Genomic DNA, 16,706 nt, shown 5'->3' with positions numbered 1-16,706 from the left:
TTATGCAATCACTACACTGAAGTGTTCTTTACATTACTATGTTAAGACTAGGTTCATGATTTCAGTCAATTAATCTTGTTGCTTTGAAATGTTGTTTGATATAAGCTTTTTTGGGGGTGGGAATATGGAATAATTACATATTTTGTTTAAAATTTAATGATTGTGGGGGTCTTTCATATTTAAGATCAATCTGTCCTTTCAAATATTAATTATTTTCGTAGCTCTGCATGAAATATGTCTCTTATTTGCCCCCGTGCAGTCAGTGATAGCATTGATTACAAACTAATATTTAATGGAAATATTATTAATATTAATTTTTTATACGTATATTTAATTTTATGTTGACAGTTCTTGTTTCCTTTTCCTGATTCAATTGAATGATAGGTCACATCCATGAATAAGGTTGCTTTTAGTGAGGGTACAACATTCAGAACCACTTTGAACACTGAACTTTAGATCTAGATTCTAGAGTGGAAACTGTTTAAACATTAGTGTTGCTCAACTCTATATCGCAGCTTTAATACCAATATAACCTATAATAAGCCTGGGGATGCAGTCATCAGATACTGGTAAGCGATGAGCTTGTATTTAAAAGTACTCACCTTGAGTCCCATGTGCACTTTTGAGCACCACAACATAAGGATATAAATTTATTAGGGAGCATACAGAGGAGTGTCTAGTGAAGAAATCATATGAGGAGTGGATGAAATTACCTGGTTTGTGCAGCCTCAAGGAGACGAGGTAGACCTCATTGTGATCTGCAACTTCCTCATGATGGGAAACATAGTAGCAGACACTGATTTCTTCTTTGTGCTGACCAGTGACAGGACCTGAGGGAATGGCCTGAAGCTGAATCAGGAGAGGTTTAGGTTGGATATCAGGAAAAAGTTTTTCACCCAGAAGGTGGCTGGACACAGGAACAGGCTCCCCGGGGAAGTGGTCACAGCACCAAGCATGGCAGAGTTCAAGAAGCACTTGGACAATGCTCTCAGGCACATGGTGTGACTCTTGGGGTTATTCTGTGGAGAGCCAGGAGCTGGACCCAATGATCCTTGTGAAACATAGAATAATAGAATATCCTGAGTTAGAACTCAATAACATCCCTTCCAGCTCAGGATATTCGACCATTTGATGATTCTGTGATCTATCTTGTGATCTGTCAGCTCAGATATCCTTGAATTTAGGAGATGTTCCTTTGGATTCTGGTGGATCCAACCTTGTACAGCACAGCCTTTCCATGTGCTGTTTAAAAGCATCTGCAGACAGAAAAAGCATAACTCTTTTTTTTTTTTATTTTTTTTTTTTTTTGCTACTGTGAATGTCAGCATTGGCTGGTAGATGTTGTTCAATCTCAATCTGTGACAGGCTGCCCTGCTCCTTCTGCGAGGGGGCGTTAAAGCAAATTCTTGCAGCATGGAAAGAAGTATTACAGAAACTACCATTAAAAAGTAGTTGTCCTCAAGCACATAGAGCTGGGTTGCAGACCTCCATTTAAACCACCCTGAAGCAAAACTGCAGATATTTTTACCTACACCATTTTTATCGTTTCCTTTTAGCATCTTATTATAAAGGATGAATCTTTTGCTCTCCCTTATTAACAACTAATCTGACCTTGTTTTTCCAGTGTGAAAACCACTAGAGAGATTGATTTACAAACATGAAGGGTTTATTTTGACATACTGGAACGCAGGGAAGGACTCACTGAACTTAGAGGCCATAGGAATATGTCACATCCAATGGCCAACAGTAACATGAATAATTATTGTCCAAAGAAATCAAACATAGCATTACAAGAAGACAAATATACACTTTACTTTTCTTTTCTTTTCCAGAACCACATAACAAAGAAAAAATTAGTGAATCTGGTGAATATTCTCTCTTTTTTATTTTACCTTTAAACAATCCCATTATTTTAAATTAATACTTGTCAAAAGTTAATATTTGATACTTTTTAAAATTTGCTTTTACAGGCAAAACAACAAAGAAAGAAGCAAAAGTACATGGTAAGTCCTGTAAAAGACTATAAGTTTTAGAGTCTCATTTATCTGGTTTGATTTTCAGTTGAGACAGGATTACATAGAGGGATAAAAAAAATAAATCCATGAATATAATTTTGCTGGTTTAATTAAAGTTACTTAAGCAATTGAATGGATGTGGGGCAACCATTCGATCTTCTGGAACTGAGATCTAATTAAATGTCGAGAAGAACAAGAGGGGAAAAAATTATTTATTTCTTCTTTTAAAAGATTTCTCTTTTCAAAGAAATTACAGTAAATGGATGGAGAAACAAACACAAAATACAAGATTCAGAATGAAGAGGATAGGAAAAAAAAGTAGGCTGTTTAATTTTCTTTTATGCCAAGCACCCATGCATTTTATTGTTGCAGCAAGGTGCTCTTGTTCCCAAGTGGAACCCACTTCTCCAGTTTATCCAAATTTAGAAGAGGATAAAGATTTTCTCATTTTACAGCCAATTTGGTGACTCATTCATCAGATGACTCTATTTTCTCAGATACAAATTCGGAGCAAGAAATACCTACAGTAGAAAGTCACTTTGTAAAAAAATGAATCTGTCCTTTTCTATAACATAAAAAACTGTCACAGTGCTTCAGAATGAAGGTGTGAATAAGGAAAAAAAGAGAAATGCGGTAGCTCAATTAATTTGCTTTTAGTTAATGCAATTGTGAAGAATAGTAAAGAAATGAAACTGAGAAAACTGAAATAAAGGAAGATTTTTGTAACTGGATCCTCCTCTGTATCAATTGTAGAAGTTTCAATAAACTCAAAACAAAAAAAGGTGAAAAATTCCTAGCTTCTGCAAATCACTGAAATTGTTTAAAAAACCATTTCTATTGCATATCTTCCACCTATGTTTAATATATGCTCACTCTGGAGACTGTTTTACTCCTTGTCTCATCCTCACATTGAAAATAGCAGAGCTATTGAAGCTCCATATATAACTTATCTATTGGCCTTGTTTTCCACTGCTTTTAATCTGCAGGTTAATTAGTCATCTGCCTTGAGACTATCTAAACAAGCAACATATGTGTGTGTCAGGTTTTGTCTACATAAAAAATGAACTCCTTCTCTGCATAGATATGTAGCATATTGACAAAGGAAAGAGGTGGTATGATAAATTTTAATTCCTTTATTCATTTATGCAATTTGTTTCTGTGAATGTTTTATTTTACAGCAGGTGTGGAAACTCCAAAGTCAAAAGGTGAGTAATTTGATTGGTTTTGAAAACCAAAATTGAAGAATGCTGCTGTAAACTTGACTGTAGCGAAAAAAAATCTGCTTGTGAAAAAAACTTGTAACAGTATGATTTATTTGAAACAAACAGCCTTTTAAATTGTAATGGTGTCTTCCCTGCAGCATCTCAAAGCAGGCATCTTTTCCTCAAATTTTTCATGGACTAACTGTAATTCTCCAACAATCTGAAATTCAGTTTCTAACCTTAACTGAAGCCATAAGGCTTTTGACAGGCAGAAGGGAGGAGTGGCCAATCTTCTACAGAGACATGACACAAAGAAATATTTCTCTTTTTGCTATTCTAACTGCAGGACAAACCCAGTGACTGAACAGCTATTTTCTTTAAGGAGTTTTGCAGGGAGGCTTGGTTTAACAGGTTTTGTCTACTTTTCATACATGAACTGTTGATGACAGGAGGTGTGACAGTATCAATGCTTGCTCCAAAGGTTCCTTCTTTCCACAAGGCACAGGGAACTGGGACTGGTAAGAAACATCAAGGATATAAATTCAAGCTGAGCAAATATTTAATTGTTTCATATCAGTGTCTGGTTTTTATGTACATACAGTGTAAGTTGCTAGTTCCAAATTGCCCTCAAGAACATTACAGGTTTCAATTGTAACTTAAACAAAAACAGAAAGTGGAATGTCAGGTTGCAAACTACCCTTCACTCTTAGTCCATGTTTATCCATGTCAATGACCACCATACTTTTATAAACATTCCTTTTCAGACAAACGAGGGTGGGGGGGAATGTTTTAGGAAGTTCACTTAATTAAGGATAAGTAGAAATAGTGGACTTCCATTACATAATGTAGGAATAATTCTGTTATTTCTGTTGTCAAATGAACAGTCTCACAACTGAAAGTGTTGGCCTCAGCCACCACTTAGTTTTACCATAGGATCAATCTAATATTGAACCTGAAATTGTTCCCCAGTGTCTAAGTAATGACCACTTCGTTTTATTCTTCATTAAATAAAATGAGCTGATTTTAGCTCTGGGGAAATTGTTGATTTCTTAAAAATTTCTTGTTAGCAAGTAATCTAAATTTAACTTTATGTTGCTAATTTTGAAACTCAAGCATAACCTGTACTCAAGGGGGAAAATCATATTTATATGAAAATGTTATAGCTGTTCCTTTTGCTAGTTAATAAGAATCACAAAGAAATGCTGTTATTTTCTTCTATATTCTGATGCAGACAAATTTTAGTAGTGTTTAATAGTAGTCATTTTTTAGTGTTTAACCTTTCTTTAAGTCTGAAGAAAGTCATAGCTATCAAATCCATATTTCTTGCTCTACATTGTTGCTATTTATTTATTTCTCATTTTTCTGCTGTTAGTCCTTAGATATTTATTAGCACTCTGGACACAATGTGATTTTCAATATTCAGTAGGTGTTGACAAATGTAAATTTTTTTTGTGCATATTCATGGAAGGCAAAAAATTCTGTTCTGAAAAAAAGAAAGGCTTTTGATGAAATTCTCTTCTTTGGTAATTAAACAAAATTAATCTGCTGGCATAGAAGGAGGTCTGGGCCATTCCCACCAGCCTGTACTTCCTATGAACTATCAAACTCACATGGAGCTTTCTTGTATTTTCTCACAAGCCACTACAGCATGAATTTTTTTATTTCTCCATATAACAGAAGAGTTCCTAACCATAACATACACTTCTTAGGCTTATGATTTCTTGATTTTCTGTAATGTCACAATGAGGAGCCTCTGACCTCAGGGTTCAGTTAGTGAAATGTTTTGTGTTTCCAGTGGGAATGATTTCTTTCATTCTTCCATCACACTAAGCAAATATCTCAAAACAGCTTTAAAATCAGTGACATTTTAGAATGCATATTTTTGATGTAGATGCTAGTTATGCAACCTGTCTCTTTTGGGATAAAAATATTCTGACTAATTTGATTTTAGCCTACAACTATTGAGACTGCACAAATATTTGACTGATGAATTGCTCTCGTGGCCACTTTCAGCATAAAACAATATTTGCTGAATTGTCTCTCATATGTTTCGCAAGATCTTGTGATGGAATCAGAGAAACAATTATAAAGTAAATTGCCAATTTGATCTGCATTATGCCAAGTTGTAAAGAATTTTGCTGAGAAATGATAAAATATATGTGGGAGTATTATTCCATTTATTTAATCTCTTTTTTAAACTATATTTTACTGAAAATATGGTTCCCTGATGAATTCCTGATTTTACCTTCATTTTATTTCATATTGTTTCATGAAGGAGTTTTCAGGGGTTTAGTTTGGGATTGCCAGGGGGTGGGGTATATTTCTTCTTTTTTTTTTTTTTTTAATGCCTGCCATTCTACAGAAAAGAAAATTATATTACATTACAACATTCATATGGCTAAAATATCAGCTTTTCAAATAGGAAATACTTGGAACAGGATCATTTTTCACAAAGAGATCAACTTTCAGGCCGCCATTCAGAAGGGGCAAGAACTTTGAAAATGCCAGTGGAAGGGATAACCTACTTCTTGACCTACTCAAAAAACGTGTCTCTGTTCTGATAGAAACAGAGACAACCACACATTCTGAATCTTATTCCAAACACTGACTCTACATGGATGAGCTTCCTGTTTATGGAGATTTTCAAAGTGACAAATATTACCTTGATGACAAAAGACCTCTCAGATTCACCAAAGCAGCTCACGCCTCTCTTCTGAAAAAGCAAAGAGAGCAACAGAATGTCCTGTTTGTCCTCCCAGATACTGCTCTGCCATGTCTAGATGATGTTACCTGGCAGTTCCCAAAAATTACTGGAGCTCTGCTCTATCTCAACAATTTCTTCTTTACAAGCACTCACTCACTCATGGAAGTGGTGTTGCATTGCTGAATGCACTTCTTGCCAGAATACTGTTATATATCTACAACTGGTTGTTATAGCAGCCTTGATGCTTCTCAAGGATGGATGGTTCCTTCGTGATAACCACACTCCTGGTCTACCACCACCACATACATTTGATGACTAAAAACCTGATTTTCTCAGAAAGCTGTGTTGCTTTTCTAACCAGCAGTTCAGTATCCAGAAAAAAATATTTTACTCCATTTTAATGGAATGAAAGTATTTATGTGATGTGAGCAGGTGAAAAATTTTACAGTAATTTTACAAACCAAAACTGCTTTCATTTCAGCTCAAAAGGATAAAAACACTTTGAAGAAAACAATAGTTCTCAATAGCTCATTTAACTCATCATAGCTGCTTTTGCAGTTGTAATGTTAAAAATATATTTTGAAAGGAGTGTGGGACAGTTTTCTGATGCCTCTTTTCATATGTTTCTTTCCATATTCAAATAGGCTTATTCTTCAAGATATTGACCACTTTAGTAAGCATTTTAGAAGCACCATATTGATTTGCTCAGTGACAGGGCTCAGTCCTCAGATTCATCTTGGCTTGTCAGAGTCCAGTTCATGGTTAGTATAAGTAGTACTGCTGATCTAGGCCCAGGTAATAGGGATGACAATATCAGAGGTCTATAATAAGTATTAAAGGTCTTTGGTTTTTTTGGTTTTCTCCGTGTCCATGAACAGCAATTAAAAATTAGGTACATGGATAAAAATTGAGTGCTTTTTTTTTTCTTTGAGGATCGAGTCAGACATATTTTAAACCTAGATTTCATTTTCAGGAAAATTGAAGATTATCTTAAATAAAATTAGTTCCCTGAGGTAACTGAGGTGCAGAAGTGCAATATTGCACTGTTTACATGGAGCTTGCTCACAAACACCTGCTCACATCACAAGGGAGTAATTGATGCCTGTGAGTGGGTTCATCCCACTCAACAGGAACCAGTTCATCTATCGACACCTGACTTTTCACTGAATCTCAGGTTCAGAGAATCCAGGAACAGATCATTCCTTTGGCCCCCAGCCCACAGCAGACATTGCAGACAGGCCATAGATAACTGAGCTGATCTATACAAGCAATCATGCCCAGCAGTTCCAGAATGCTCTTGAAAGGATGTCCTGGTGGTGCCCCTGGGGCCAGACTTGCAGTCCAGGCAGCAGGGAGGCAGTGAGCACACATGAAGGTACTTCATAGGTTCTCTGAATTCCCTGACTTTCTCAGTATAAATAGTGATAACAGAACATGACCCTCAGAATTTACTTTGTCTCTAAAAGCCAGACTCATAATTTTCAACTGTGATTTGTTCTAATAAAATGACAGGGTGAAATAACAAGCTGAGAGGTTGTTATATGTGCTAATGACCCCGAAGCTGCAGACATTCTCTACCAGATGTACATCCATTAGACATAAATTAATTACATTAATTTACATCCATCAGATGTAAATTAATTTTCAGTGTCCACTTTACATCCTGCCACTTAGGCTGATTGTTTGCTACTTTGAAACTGTGACAGTGAAGCTTATTTTCTTAATGCCACATTTTTTGTCTCAAATACTGTAAGGCTTTTAAATTAAACAAGGATTTCATTTAGCATAATAGTTATAAATTATGGCTACAAAAGCTTGGTTTCACAGAAGTGAAGTATTGGAAGTGCAAGTTACAGCTATATTTATAGATTTACAGCATTTAACCCCAAATAATTAAATTAAATAAGAAATATATATGTTGCCCTAAAGATATAATCTTGTACATCACCAAACCTGCAGTGTAAATTGTCAGAAACTATAAAAGATTCCCATATTTATGTGAGCAAAGTCTAATGGTACCCCTTCTTGCATTACTTCTTAGATAGTTTCATCCTTAATATCCCTTGTCTCCCAAGATGTGTAAATGAATTTACAAATTGTGCTTGCCAAGCTTGTGAATAAGCAATTGGATGAGCCCATGCATCCTGACCTGGACTGTTACAGCTTCTTCCCCTGGTGTCAGTAAAGGTTAAGCAGCCCTGCTCCATAAGTGATCCAGTTCACACTTCTTGCTTGCCCACAGAAATCTCAGTATTCAGAAGGATCAAGTTAGATGCCACAACATACAGTTCATCTGTGGCCTGCCACCTTCACTGAGCCTAACCACGTGCTTAAAGCTGAGCACATGGGGAAAAGTTTTGCTGTGTCGGGGATGGAGAGTGGAGTTTTCTGATGGTGCAAACAGAAAACCATGCTTGCTTGGGGAACTCTTGAATGGCTGGGCTAGGTAAAGGTCTGCTTGCTTTGATCTCTTCTCCATTACAAAATACATGCTTCAGTTTAGCCCCTGTTTCACCTGACATGACAGAATCATGTCATGGTTTGGGTTGGAAAGACCTTTAAAAACCATCTAATTCCAAGCCCCCTGCACTGGGCAGCCACACCTTCTGCTTGATCATGCCCACTTTTTATTATCTGAAAGAAAATAAAAAAAAGAAATCACTCTTTCAGACAGATAAGAAATATCTATTATGTATTCATATCTTGGGGGGGAATGTCATGATTGGAAATATTTGAAATCTTTTGACTCAAAATAATGTGTAAGCATTTAAGAATAACTTTGTCTGATGTAGCAACACCTCTGATGAGAAATCTTCCTTAAACCATATCTTTTATTTGCAGCAGGACTTGAAAAAAAAGAAGCAAAAGCAACAAAGGCAGCAGTGCAAGGTAAAAAGAAAACAAAACATGTTGGCGTTATCCCTCTTAAAACACAATGGCACAGAAACAATAACCTCAGATTCAGAGAGCTGTATGACAGCAACCTTTAAATCCATTAGTTCAGTGGTATTTTTTCAGAGTTCTGCTGCGTTTGTCATAGCAACAGGGAATTTCCATTATAAAACTGGCTTTGTCCCACAAAACTACCACCCCAAGAAAATCAGATGAAAGGTTCTGTTCTGGGACTTAGTGTCCCACTGATCTTGCAAGAGGCTTCCTGCCCCTGTAGCCTGGACAGGTATCAGCCTTTGCTACTCAGTCTGACAGAGTAACTTCCACTGAAGTAAAAGGGCACAGGCTCTCTAAAATCAGCTGAGCTACCCTTCTTGTCCCAGATGAAACATCAGCCCCCAAAGAGTCACGAAGGTCCACTGCAGAAAATCTCAAAAACTTTTGAGACCAGACCTAGTAGATTTTTTTTGCAAAAATCTTAGGATTGGTATGGATAAGGCGTGAGTGGGAACACTGAAAGAAAGTCTGCAAGAATCAGGTGTGGATGGCACATAGTTCAGAGGGACACAAAGTCTATATCCAGTGTCCCAAGCCAATGACAGCAGGAATACCAAGGAATAGTCTACACCAAGGACAAAACTAAAGCCACTGAGGGAATGCAAAAAGAGAAGGATTGATGCCTGAAACCATCTAAAGATGTGTCTTTTCCTATTTTATGCATTTATATTATTTATTATTGTTATTATTATTATTACCTTCAGCATTTTATCTTCATACTTGCTTCTTGTACACTTGTTAAATGCAATCCATTCTCTTTTAGGTTAGTATGGTAAGAAGAAAAGTAATGAAAAGGGTGTCTAAATCCCCAAAGCTTATCAGCTCAGGCTTCCTTTATGTGATTGAGATGATTTTTATACTCACTCTTGCTCAAATTGGCAGCTAGAGTCCTGATGATGAACTTGCCAGTAATGTTAGTATAACATGTAAGACATGTTTACTTGTGTAGCTTCAGTCAGTCAATCTATTATCCCTTCCTTTTCTTCAGTTTTTCAGCTTCAGCTTTACTCAGAATTACTCAAGCCAGCACAGACACCCTGCAGCAGCTGTCAGCTGCTTGGTAGTTGTCATGGAAAATGTTATAATTAGGTGGGCCTTGGCCTAGATTTCAGGCATTGCTAGGCTGGGTATCTTCACATTATTTTCCATTGCCACACAAGTGCTTCTCCAGACATCCACATTGCTTCCTCTCTTTTGTCTGTCTCATGGAGCAATGAGGTGTGTGGTTGCTGTAAGATTTTATCCTCTCTACAGTGTACCACCATTAGCTAGGATTTTATCTGCCAAACATTTTAACTGTGCCATAAAGAGCACAGACTGAGCAGTACAAACTATAGTTTCACATGGCTGGCATGGAACAGGGTTTTCTAAACCACAGGATGTGATACCCAAGGAACTTAAAAGGGGGGCAAACTGTTTCCCACAACAGCAGCAGCAGCAGCAGCACTGTCTCCCCATGCCAGCACTATCTAGTCTCTCCAAGTCAAAGGCATAAGAGCAACATGTAATGTCTGTCACAACTATTTCTGCAACTACTTCCCAGCATTGGCAGCAGCTCAGTTCCTCTGATGCGCAGAAGTGAGCACAAACACTTTTACACAGCAATTCCCTCTGCTTCTCATTTCTGCACCGTATATGTATGGAGCTGCTTTGATCACCCAAAGACAAACAAGCAAAAAAATTGCCTTTCTGAATGCTTTTTTAATATTACCATGTACTCATATTATTCAAAGAATTTACATCAGAATGCACTTCAGAAAGTAGAGGGATTCAGTCCTGGTCAAAACTGGGACTTGCAATCTACGAAAAACAGTAGAAGAAGAAGACTTGCAGAAAAAATCTGAATTGTTGTAGGCTGGATGTGCTTAGCAATCAGGACACAACATCATTGTTTCAAATAAAGGTTTTAGTGATTATTGCAACTTTGACCTCAAACCCCCACATCTGGAAGTGGGCTGAAAGATTGTAGCAACATCTCAGTTCAATGGCCTTTTATTAGTTGAAAAGCCAACCTACAGGTAAGATTTTTAACTGTTAGAAGATGAGCAAGAAGGCACTTAACTTTAAATCTTTGAGCTATTTGAAAAATGTCATGCACAAATATCACATGGTTTCTGGGAAGTTAATGCCTGTTACTGAGAATTAATATTTAAAAGAGATGATAAAAAGGTAGTTTTTTTTCCCTAGTGGAATCCAATAGTACTAAGAAAGGAGACTTGCCATCAGTTAAAAAGATCATATCAGACTAGGGGGTTTCATGTTCTTTGTGTGTCTATAAAAGGCAATAGGTGGGCACCATGAACTTTATTCACATATTCTGTCAAGAAACAGTAGAGGTTCAAGATATATTAAAGCATTAGGGTCAACATGCATTTAAATACATTTTCATTAGTTGATTATATTTTTTTTAAATTCCCCATGTGAACATGTACTCTAACATTTCTTTTTTCTTTTCTTTTTCACTTTTGTTTCTCTCCCCTTCTCTTTCTCCAGATAAACCAAAGACGAAACAAGGAAGTAAGCTACAGTTTTACTTAGTAAAGTAACATCTTCCACAAGAGTTTGGGTAACTGTGCTCTTAATAATGGAAGTGTACAATAGCTTTAATTTCTTACCAGTGGGCTTCTGAAAGTAAAGGCTTTATGTCATGCTTTAAATTGCTTATTTTGGCTGGAGCTCTGTCTTCAGCTGTCTACTTTTGTTTGTAGAGAGTCTTGCACTGAGCATGAAACCTTGTGGGAATTTTTCATTATGCACGAGCACAGCAGAAAATGTTTTTCAGTTTTCCCATTGAATTTTATTTCTCTTTATAGAGTCTTCTGTGATTAACTTAATATTTAAAAATTGGAAAATATATTTTTATTGGGACTATGAATATGTCTAAATATGTCCATCAAATATGCCTACAGATATCTGCAGTAAATTGTGTATTTTCTCATTTTGAAAATATGGGACTGAATAATGAATTGGTGAGCACAAAAAATGAAGGTCAAAGCAGGAGAGCAGGAGTAGTTTCTGAAGCAGACATCTGAGGTGTAATGAGGAATAGAAGAGACAGCTTTATTTCACTAAAGTTGCATTTTTGACCTTGTTCAACAGATCTCTTTCCCAAGCCGTCTCCTTTAAAAATTACATTGTATGGAAGTATCTAGTATTGCCTTTTTAAAAACACAATGTAGAAGGAGAAAAATAATGAAAAATTTATCTCTTGACATCAGTCTCAACAGAAGAGGTCTTTCAATGTCAACAGCAAATTAGGTTTTTACACTTGACAGCTATTTCTATCATAAATAACAAGTTATTATTGATGGATCCCTTCCATTCAGATTCCCCAGCACCTCAGTTTGTCTTAGTCAGACACAAATACTAAACCATGAACAAGAAGATTTATTGATATCATGATAAATTGCTATCGGGCACAGCCTATGCTTTTATAATAAAAGAGACAATTTGTAAACTGTGTATCATTAAGGCAGTAAAAAATTACCACTAAAACTACCTACTGTAGCTTATACAATTTTCATATTTATCTATTAAACACAACCTCCATCTCCTAAACACAAACTCCTCCTCATCAGGAGCCTTGACTTCTTATCCTATATGTAGAAACCAAGAGGGTCTTCTAACAGTTTTATTTAATATCTCCTGGCACTGAATTGCTGATGAGTGTTTCAACAGAAGGAATTCTTGCTTCATATGTGATGGAGAACCTCGTATTTCTTAGTTTTTCAAGAAAACACCTATTAGCATTTCTCAGATGACATGTACAAAACAGTTTCACTAGCAGCTGGGTGGTTAAATTACTTAAAATATAGGAAGTCAAAATCCAAGTCTCTAATCTTTTTGAATTAACTGTTTTGGGACAGTCTTGTCTGCCTTTTCTATTTTGTAGTGGAAAGGTTTGGAGACCTTTCATCAGTCCTGAATAATGATCTTGCATTTTGTCTGAAACTGAAGTCTTTTCTCTATCTCATGCAAATTATTTCTTATGCTTTTTTCAGGGGACTATCCTTCCTTGAGGAAGGCTTGTGTGGCCTAGCAATCTTCTCTACCTGTCTGTAGGCAGAATAAAAGAACTCTTCACCCACCTATTTGTCACTGCTGTGTTGGTTTGTCACTTTGGTCAGCATCTGCCCTTTAGAAAAGAATAGATCAAATAAGAAGACCCTTGGCCTTGCTCAGTAAAAATGGTCAATCCCAGATGAGGGAAGTAGGCCACAATCAGCTCCAATGAGTCAATTCAGTTTTGACCTTTCTGGTTAAGAACACTGAAAAACTGTTCTTGCTTCATACTAAGGTGAAGTTTGCAAATTTTCTCATTAAATCTACAATAGTTAATCAACAAAACACATTTTGTGGACTGAACTTTCCGGATGATACCTAGTGAATTTTTTACAAATTTTCCAATAACTCAATTTTAACCATATCTTCCAATATACAGTTTTAGTCTCTTGCACTATCTATATGCTTCATTCTCTCCTCTGGTTAAATCTCATTGCTTCACTCAGTTGTGGTTTCTGACTGTCACTTTATTGGTGTGACTAATTCTTTTACAGATCCTGGAAAAGATAAAGAATTGAAATCTCCAGCTGCCACAAAAGATAAAGGTAACATGGCAAGATGAATTTGTATATATCTACAATCGATGTGCATAAAAAAAAAAAAAACCACGGATTGCCATCTTTGTTTTTAAAGTTTGATTTAGTTGGGAATTTATAACCATTATACTATTTCAATAAATTTACTATGAAACTTAATTGGCATTACCTGAATTAAAAGTGCAAAGAGAGCACTGGTTACACGCGTTATGAAATTTTAGAAGGCTAAACTCAGAATTTAGGAACACTTTTCAATATTTATTACAAGATGAAAAGTGAAATAAGTTTTGAGTGATCTTTGTTCTTTCATCAATTTTTTAAAAATTTGTAGTTTCACTTTGTGAATATGGTAAAACTGATAAAAATTAATTTTGTGCTACACATTTAATTGGTATCTTCTGTCAGTTAGAAATCACCAATTATTCAATCAATCGCTATCTTAGAGGCCTTAGATGTTAACTATTTAACACTCTAGCTTGAAGATTAATAAATTATTTTTACAGAACATGCTAAAGAAAAGGAAGGGAAGAATCCTACAACTTTAAAAGAAAAAGGTAAGAATACATAATAAAAAATAGGAATTGCTAAAACCACACAAAGTAGAATGAAAATGATAATTTTTTTAACAGTCATTATCAGTCTTTCTCATTATAAAACTTAACCAAGCATAATTTAATTAGTTAAAATATTCTACAGGATCTACAGCATTAAAAAGGCGGGGGGTAATATAAATAGAATATATTGAGACAATTAAAATTCAGAGTTCTCAAAATTAATTAAATCAATATCGTAAACCTGTGTAACAGTTAAGTACCTTGAAAAGAAGGTCTGAACAATGACAAGTCTTTAATAGGGGCCAGTTAAGAAATTCTGAACTGAATAATTTCACAAATGTGTGAACAAAATAGGAAGAAAATAAGGTTTATGAGCACATGAGTAGGAAACATATTTTCTGTTTCTGTAAAGTTATAGCTAAAACTCCAGCCCTTCATCCAGTCAACCATCTGCAACATGAGAGCTGGTCTGAATCTTTCTTGTATTCTTTATCTTTTTTTTTTTTTTTTGCAATTTGATCAGAGTAGATGGTTAACTCAGTTAAATTTCCTTTAATCAATTCCTTTATTGGGTGCTTTTTGCACATCTTATTTCTTCCCTCCTTTCTATGGATAAGTTACTTGTGGATAAGTCTTATTTGACATCTTTGGAATAAAAAGATCTACCATATATATAGTCAAGTTAATATTTATTCTAAGTTATAGTCTATAACTATTATAAATCTATAGCTATATATAGATGGATATGGTCTGCAGTATATAGACTTTAGTCTATTACTATTTCAAGTTACAGTCATTCTATGTGATTTCAAAGAAAGAACTGAATGAAGAGATAAATTCAAGGAGAATTGAAAGATGACAAAAAACATATACAGCAAAGGAGGAATAATTTATTTCTAGACATATTTTCAAAATCCTAGAAGCTATGCTTATTCACTTACTTCTTTGTTCAAAAATTTAAATTAAAGTATGGCAATCTGCAAATTCTATGGTGCATATATTGTTCTGTGTGTGTTCTACTAATGTACACATGCCCCATTTACACAAGCATAGTTATCTGGACCAGAACTGTATATCCAAACTGTATGGGGTCCTGTGGCACTCTCCAAAGATTGCCTATAATTTGTGTCTGCCTCATGTGTATGTCTGCCTGCCTGTGTTGTGCTGGAAAATTAAAAGAAGCACATGACAACTCTGCCCCCTCTATCCCTGCATGGAGCATGTGTATTCAGCCTACTGCTCCTTTCAAAGGATTACAGGGAGGTAGGGAGAGGAGGAAAAAAGAGAGAAGAGCCGCAACTTTTTTCTCTTTGATAAGAGTTTCTTTAGAGCAAATGGATAGTGGTTTGCCAGCACTGAAAAGTTTCCATAGTGTGTCCTTTGTTGAGAGTGGCCACAGCACTGTTTTTTTGTCTCCCATTCTCATGTTTAACTTAGCAACAACTTCAATTACTAAGTTATTAGTAATTAGTAATTACAGGTCCTTCTAACGTGACAAAGGAGGCTAGACTTTCTCCGCCCAACCTTCAGAAAAGAGCAGGTAGGAATTTCTTTTAAATGTCAATACAGTTGAAAACTTGCTGGTGGATATATCTGAAAAGACATCACAGGCTCCTTACCCCCCCTAGTAGCACTGATATCCAGCCCAGCTGAGCCTGTCCCTGAGATCCTGAGAGCTCTTGCTGATGCAGCCATCACTGTTTCCCACAACAGGCATCAAACTGGAATAATTCTGTGCCTGTGTCCAACAACGAGGATGCTGACTAGTGAGCTGTAGAGCTCAGTTGAAAATATATCAGCATCAAAGACTATAGGAAAAACTTATAAAGCTGTGGGGAGAAACTTCTGGAAACCTTGGTGCCTTTCTTAGTAGAGTATTTTCTTCTTGCATTATGGATTGTGGATCTGCTGCATAAACATATATTTCACATTATTTGTCTCCCATTTCAATCATCATATCTGCCCAAACTGTGGTTCATAGATTAATCAAAGCCTATTTGCATGCCATTCCTTCCCTTCTCCATCACCTCTTCAATCCTCATGAGTGGGCCTCTGTAAATGTTATTGACAAGGTCACCGGGGACTTCTTTTTACTCTTTGCAACATGGTGTTTTGCAATTTTTTTCTTAAAGTGGATCTTTCTGGAAAATACAAGTATATCAAAGGACACAGGAAAATAAGAATTTTTAAGACTTCATATACTTCCTATTTATGTATCTTGGGAGTTTGTTACTATTCATGTAAACAAAATAAAGGTACAATTCTAGGTGAAGTGTTAAATACTCGTGGTGATTAATGTGTGTCTGGCACCTTATGCGATAAAAGAGCTATCATCACACCTCATTCCCTTTGAAGGATGGGCTAATGAATGAGCAAGGATGATGTCCAGACCAAAAACCTTATCCTAAAGCAGGCTATTTTTCATTAACTGAAGCATGGTGGTTTTATTCTAAGCAGAAAGAGGAAAAATAAATCCCTGAATTCGGAGTTGTTGCTGGGATACTCAATAGATCATAACCCTACAAAGTTACTTCATCTATTTTATGAGGTGAATAAAATGTCTTCAGTCTTGGAGCCTAATTTTATTGAGAGTAGTTAAAGAGAATTCTGGAATAATACATTTTCCACTCCTTAGTGATACAGGACATCTCAAGACTCTGTCTGAATTTATAAAGAGATTTTTA

General features: G+C 35.9%; 1 protein-coding gene across 1 annotated transcript in view; it reads left to right on the top strand.

The window, feature by feature from the left end:
• The window catches only part of TRDN (triadin), a 226,517-nt gene that overhangs the window by 147,555 nt on the left and 62,256 nt on the right, over positions 1 to 16,706 (top strand). Inside the window, 7 exon segments of the mRNA XM_064415775.1 lie at positions 1,971 to 2,003; positions 3,194 to 3,220; positions 8,763 to 8,810; positions 11,364 to 11,387; positions 13,427 to 13,477; positions 13,972 to 14,022; positions 15,494 to 15,562. Coding sequence (XP_064271845.1) covers positions 1,971 to 2,003; positions 3,194 to 3,220; positions 8,763 to 8,810; positions 11,364 to 11,387; positions 13,427 to 13,477; positions 13,972 to 14,022; positions 15,494 to 15,562 — 303 coding nt within the window.

The sequence above is a fragment of the Passer domesticus genome, chromosome 3, assembly GCF_036417665.1.
Source record: "Passer domesticus isolate bPasDom1 chromosome 3, bPasDom1.hap1, whole genome shotgun sequence".
Lineage (NCBI taxonomy): Eukaryota > Metazoa > Chordata > Aves > Passeriformes > Passeridae > Passer > Passer domesticus.
The sequence above is the reverse complement of the archived record's forward strand: the minus strand, read 5'-3'. Positions and strand labels throughout refer to the sequence as shown.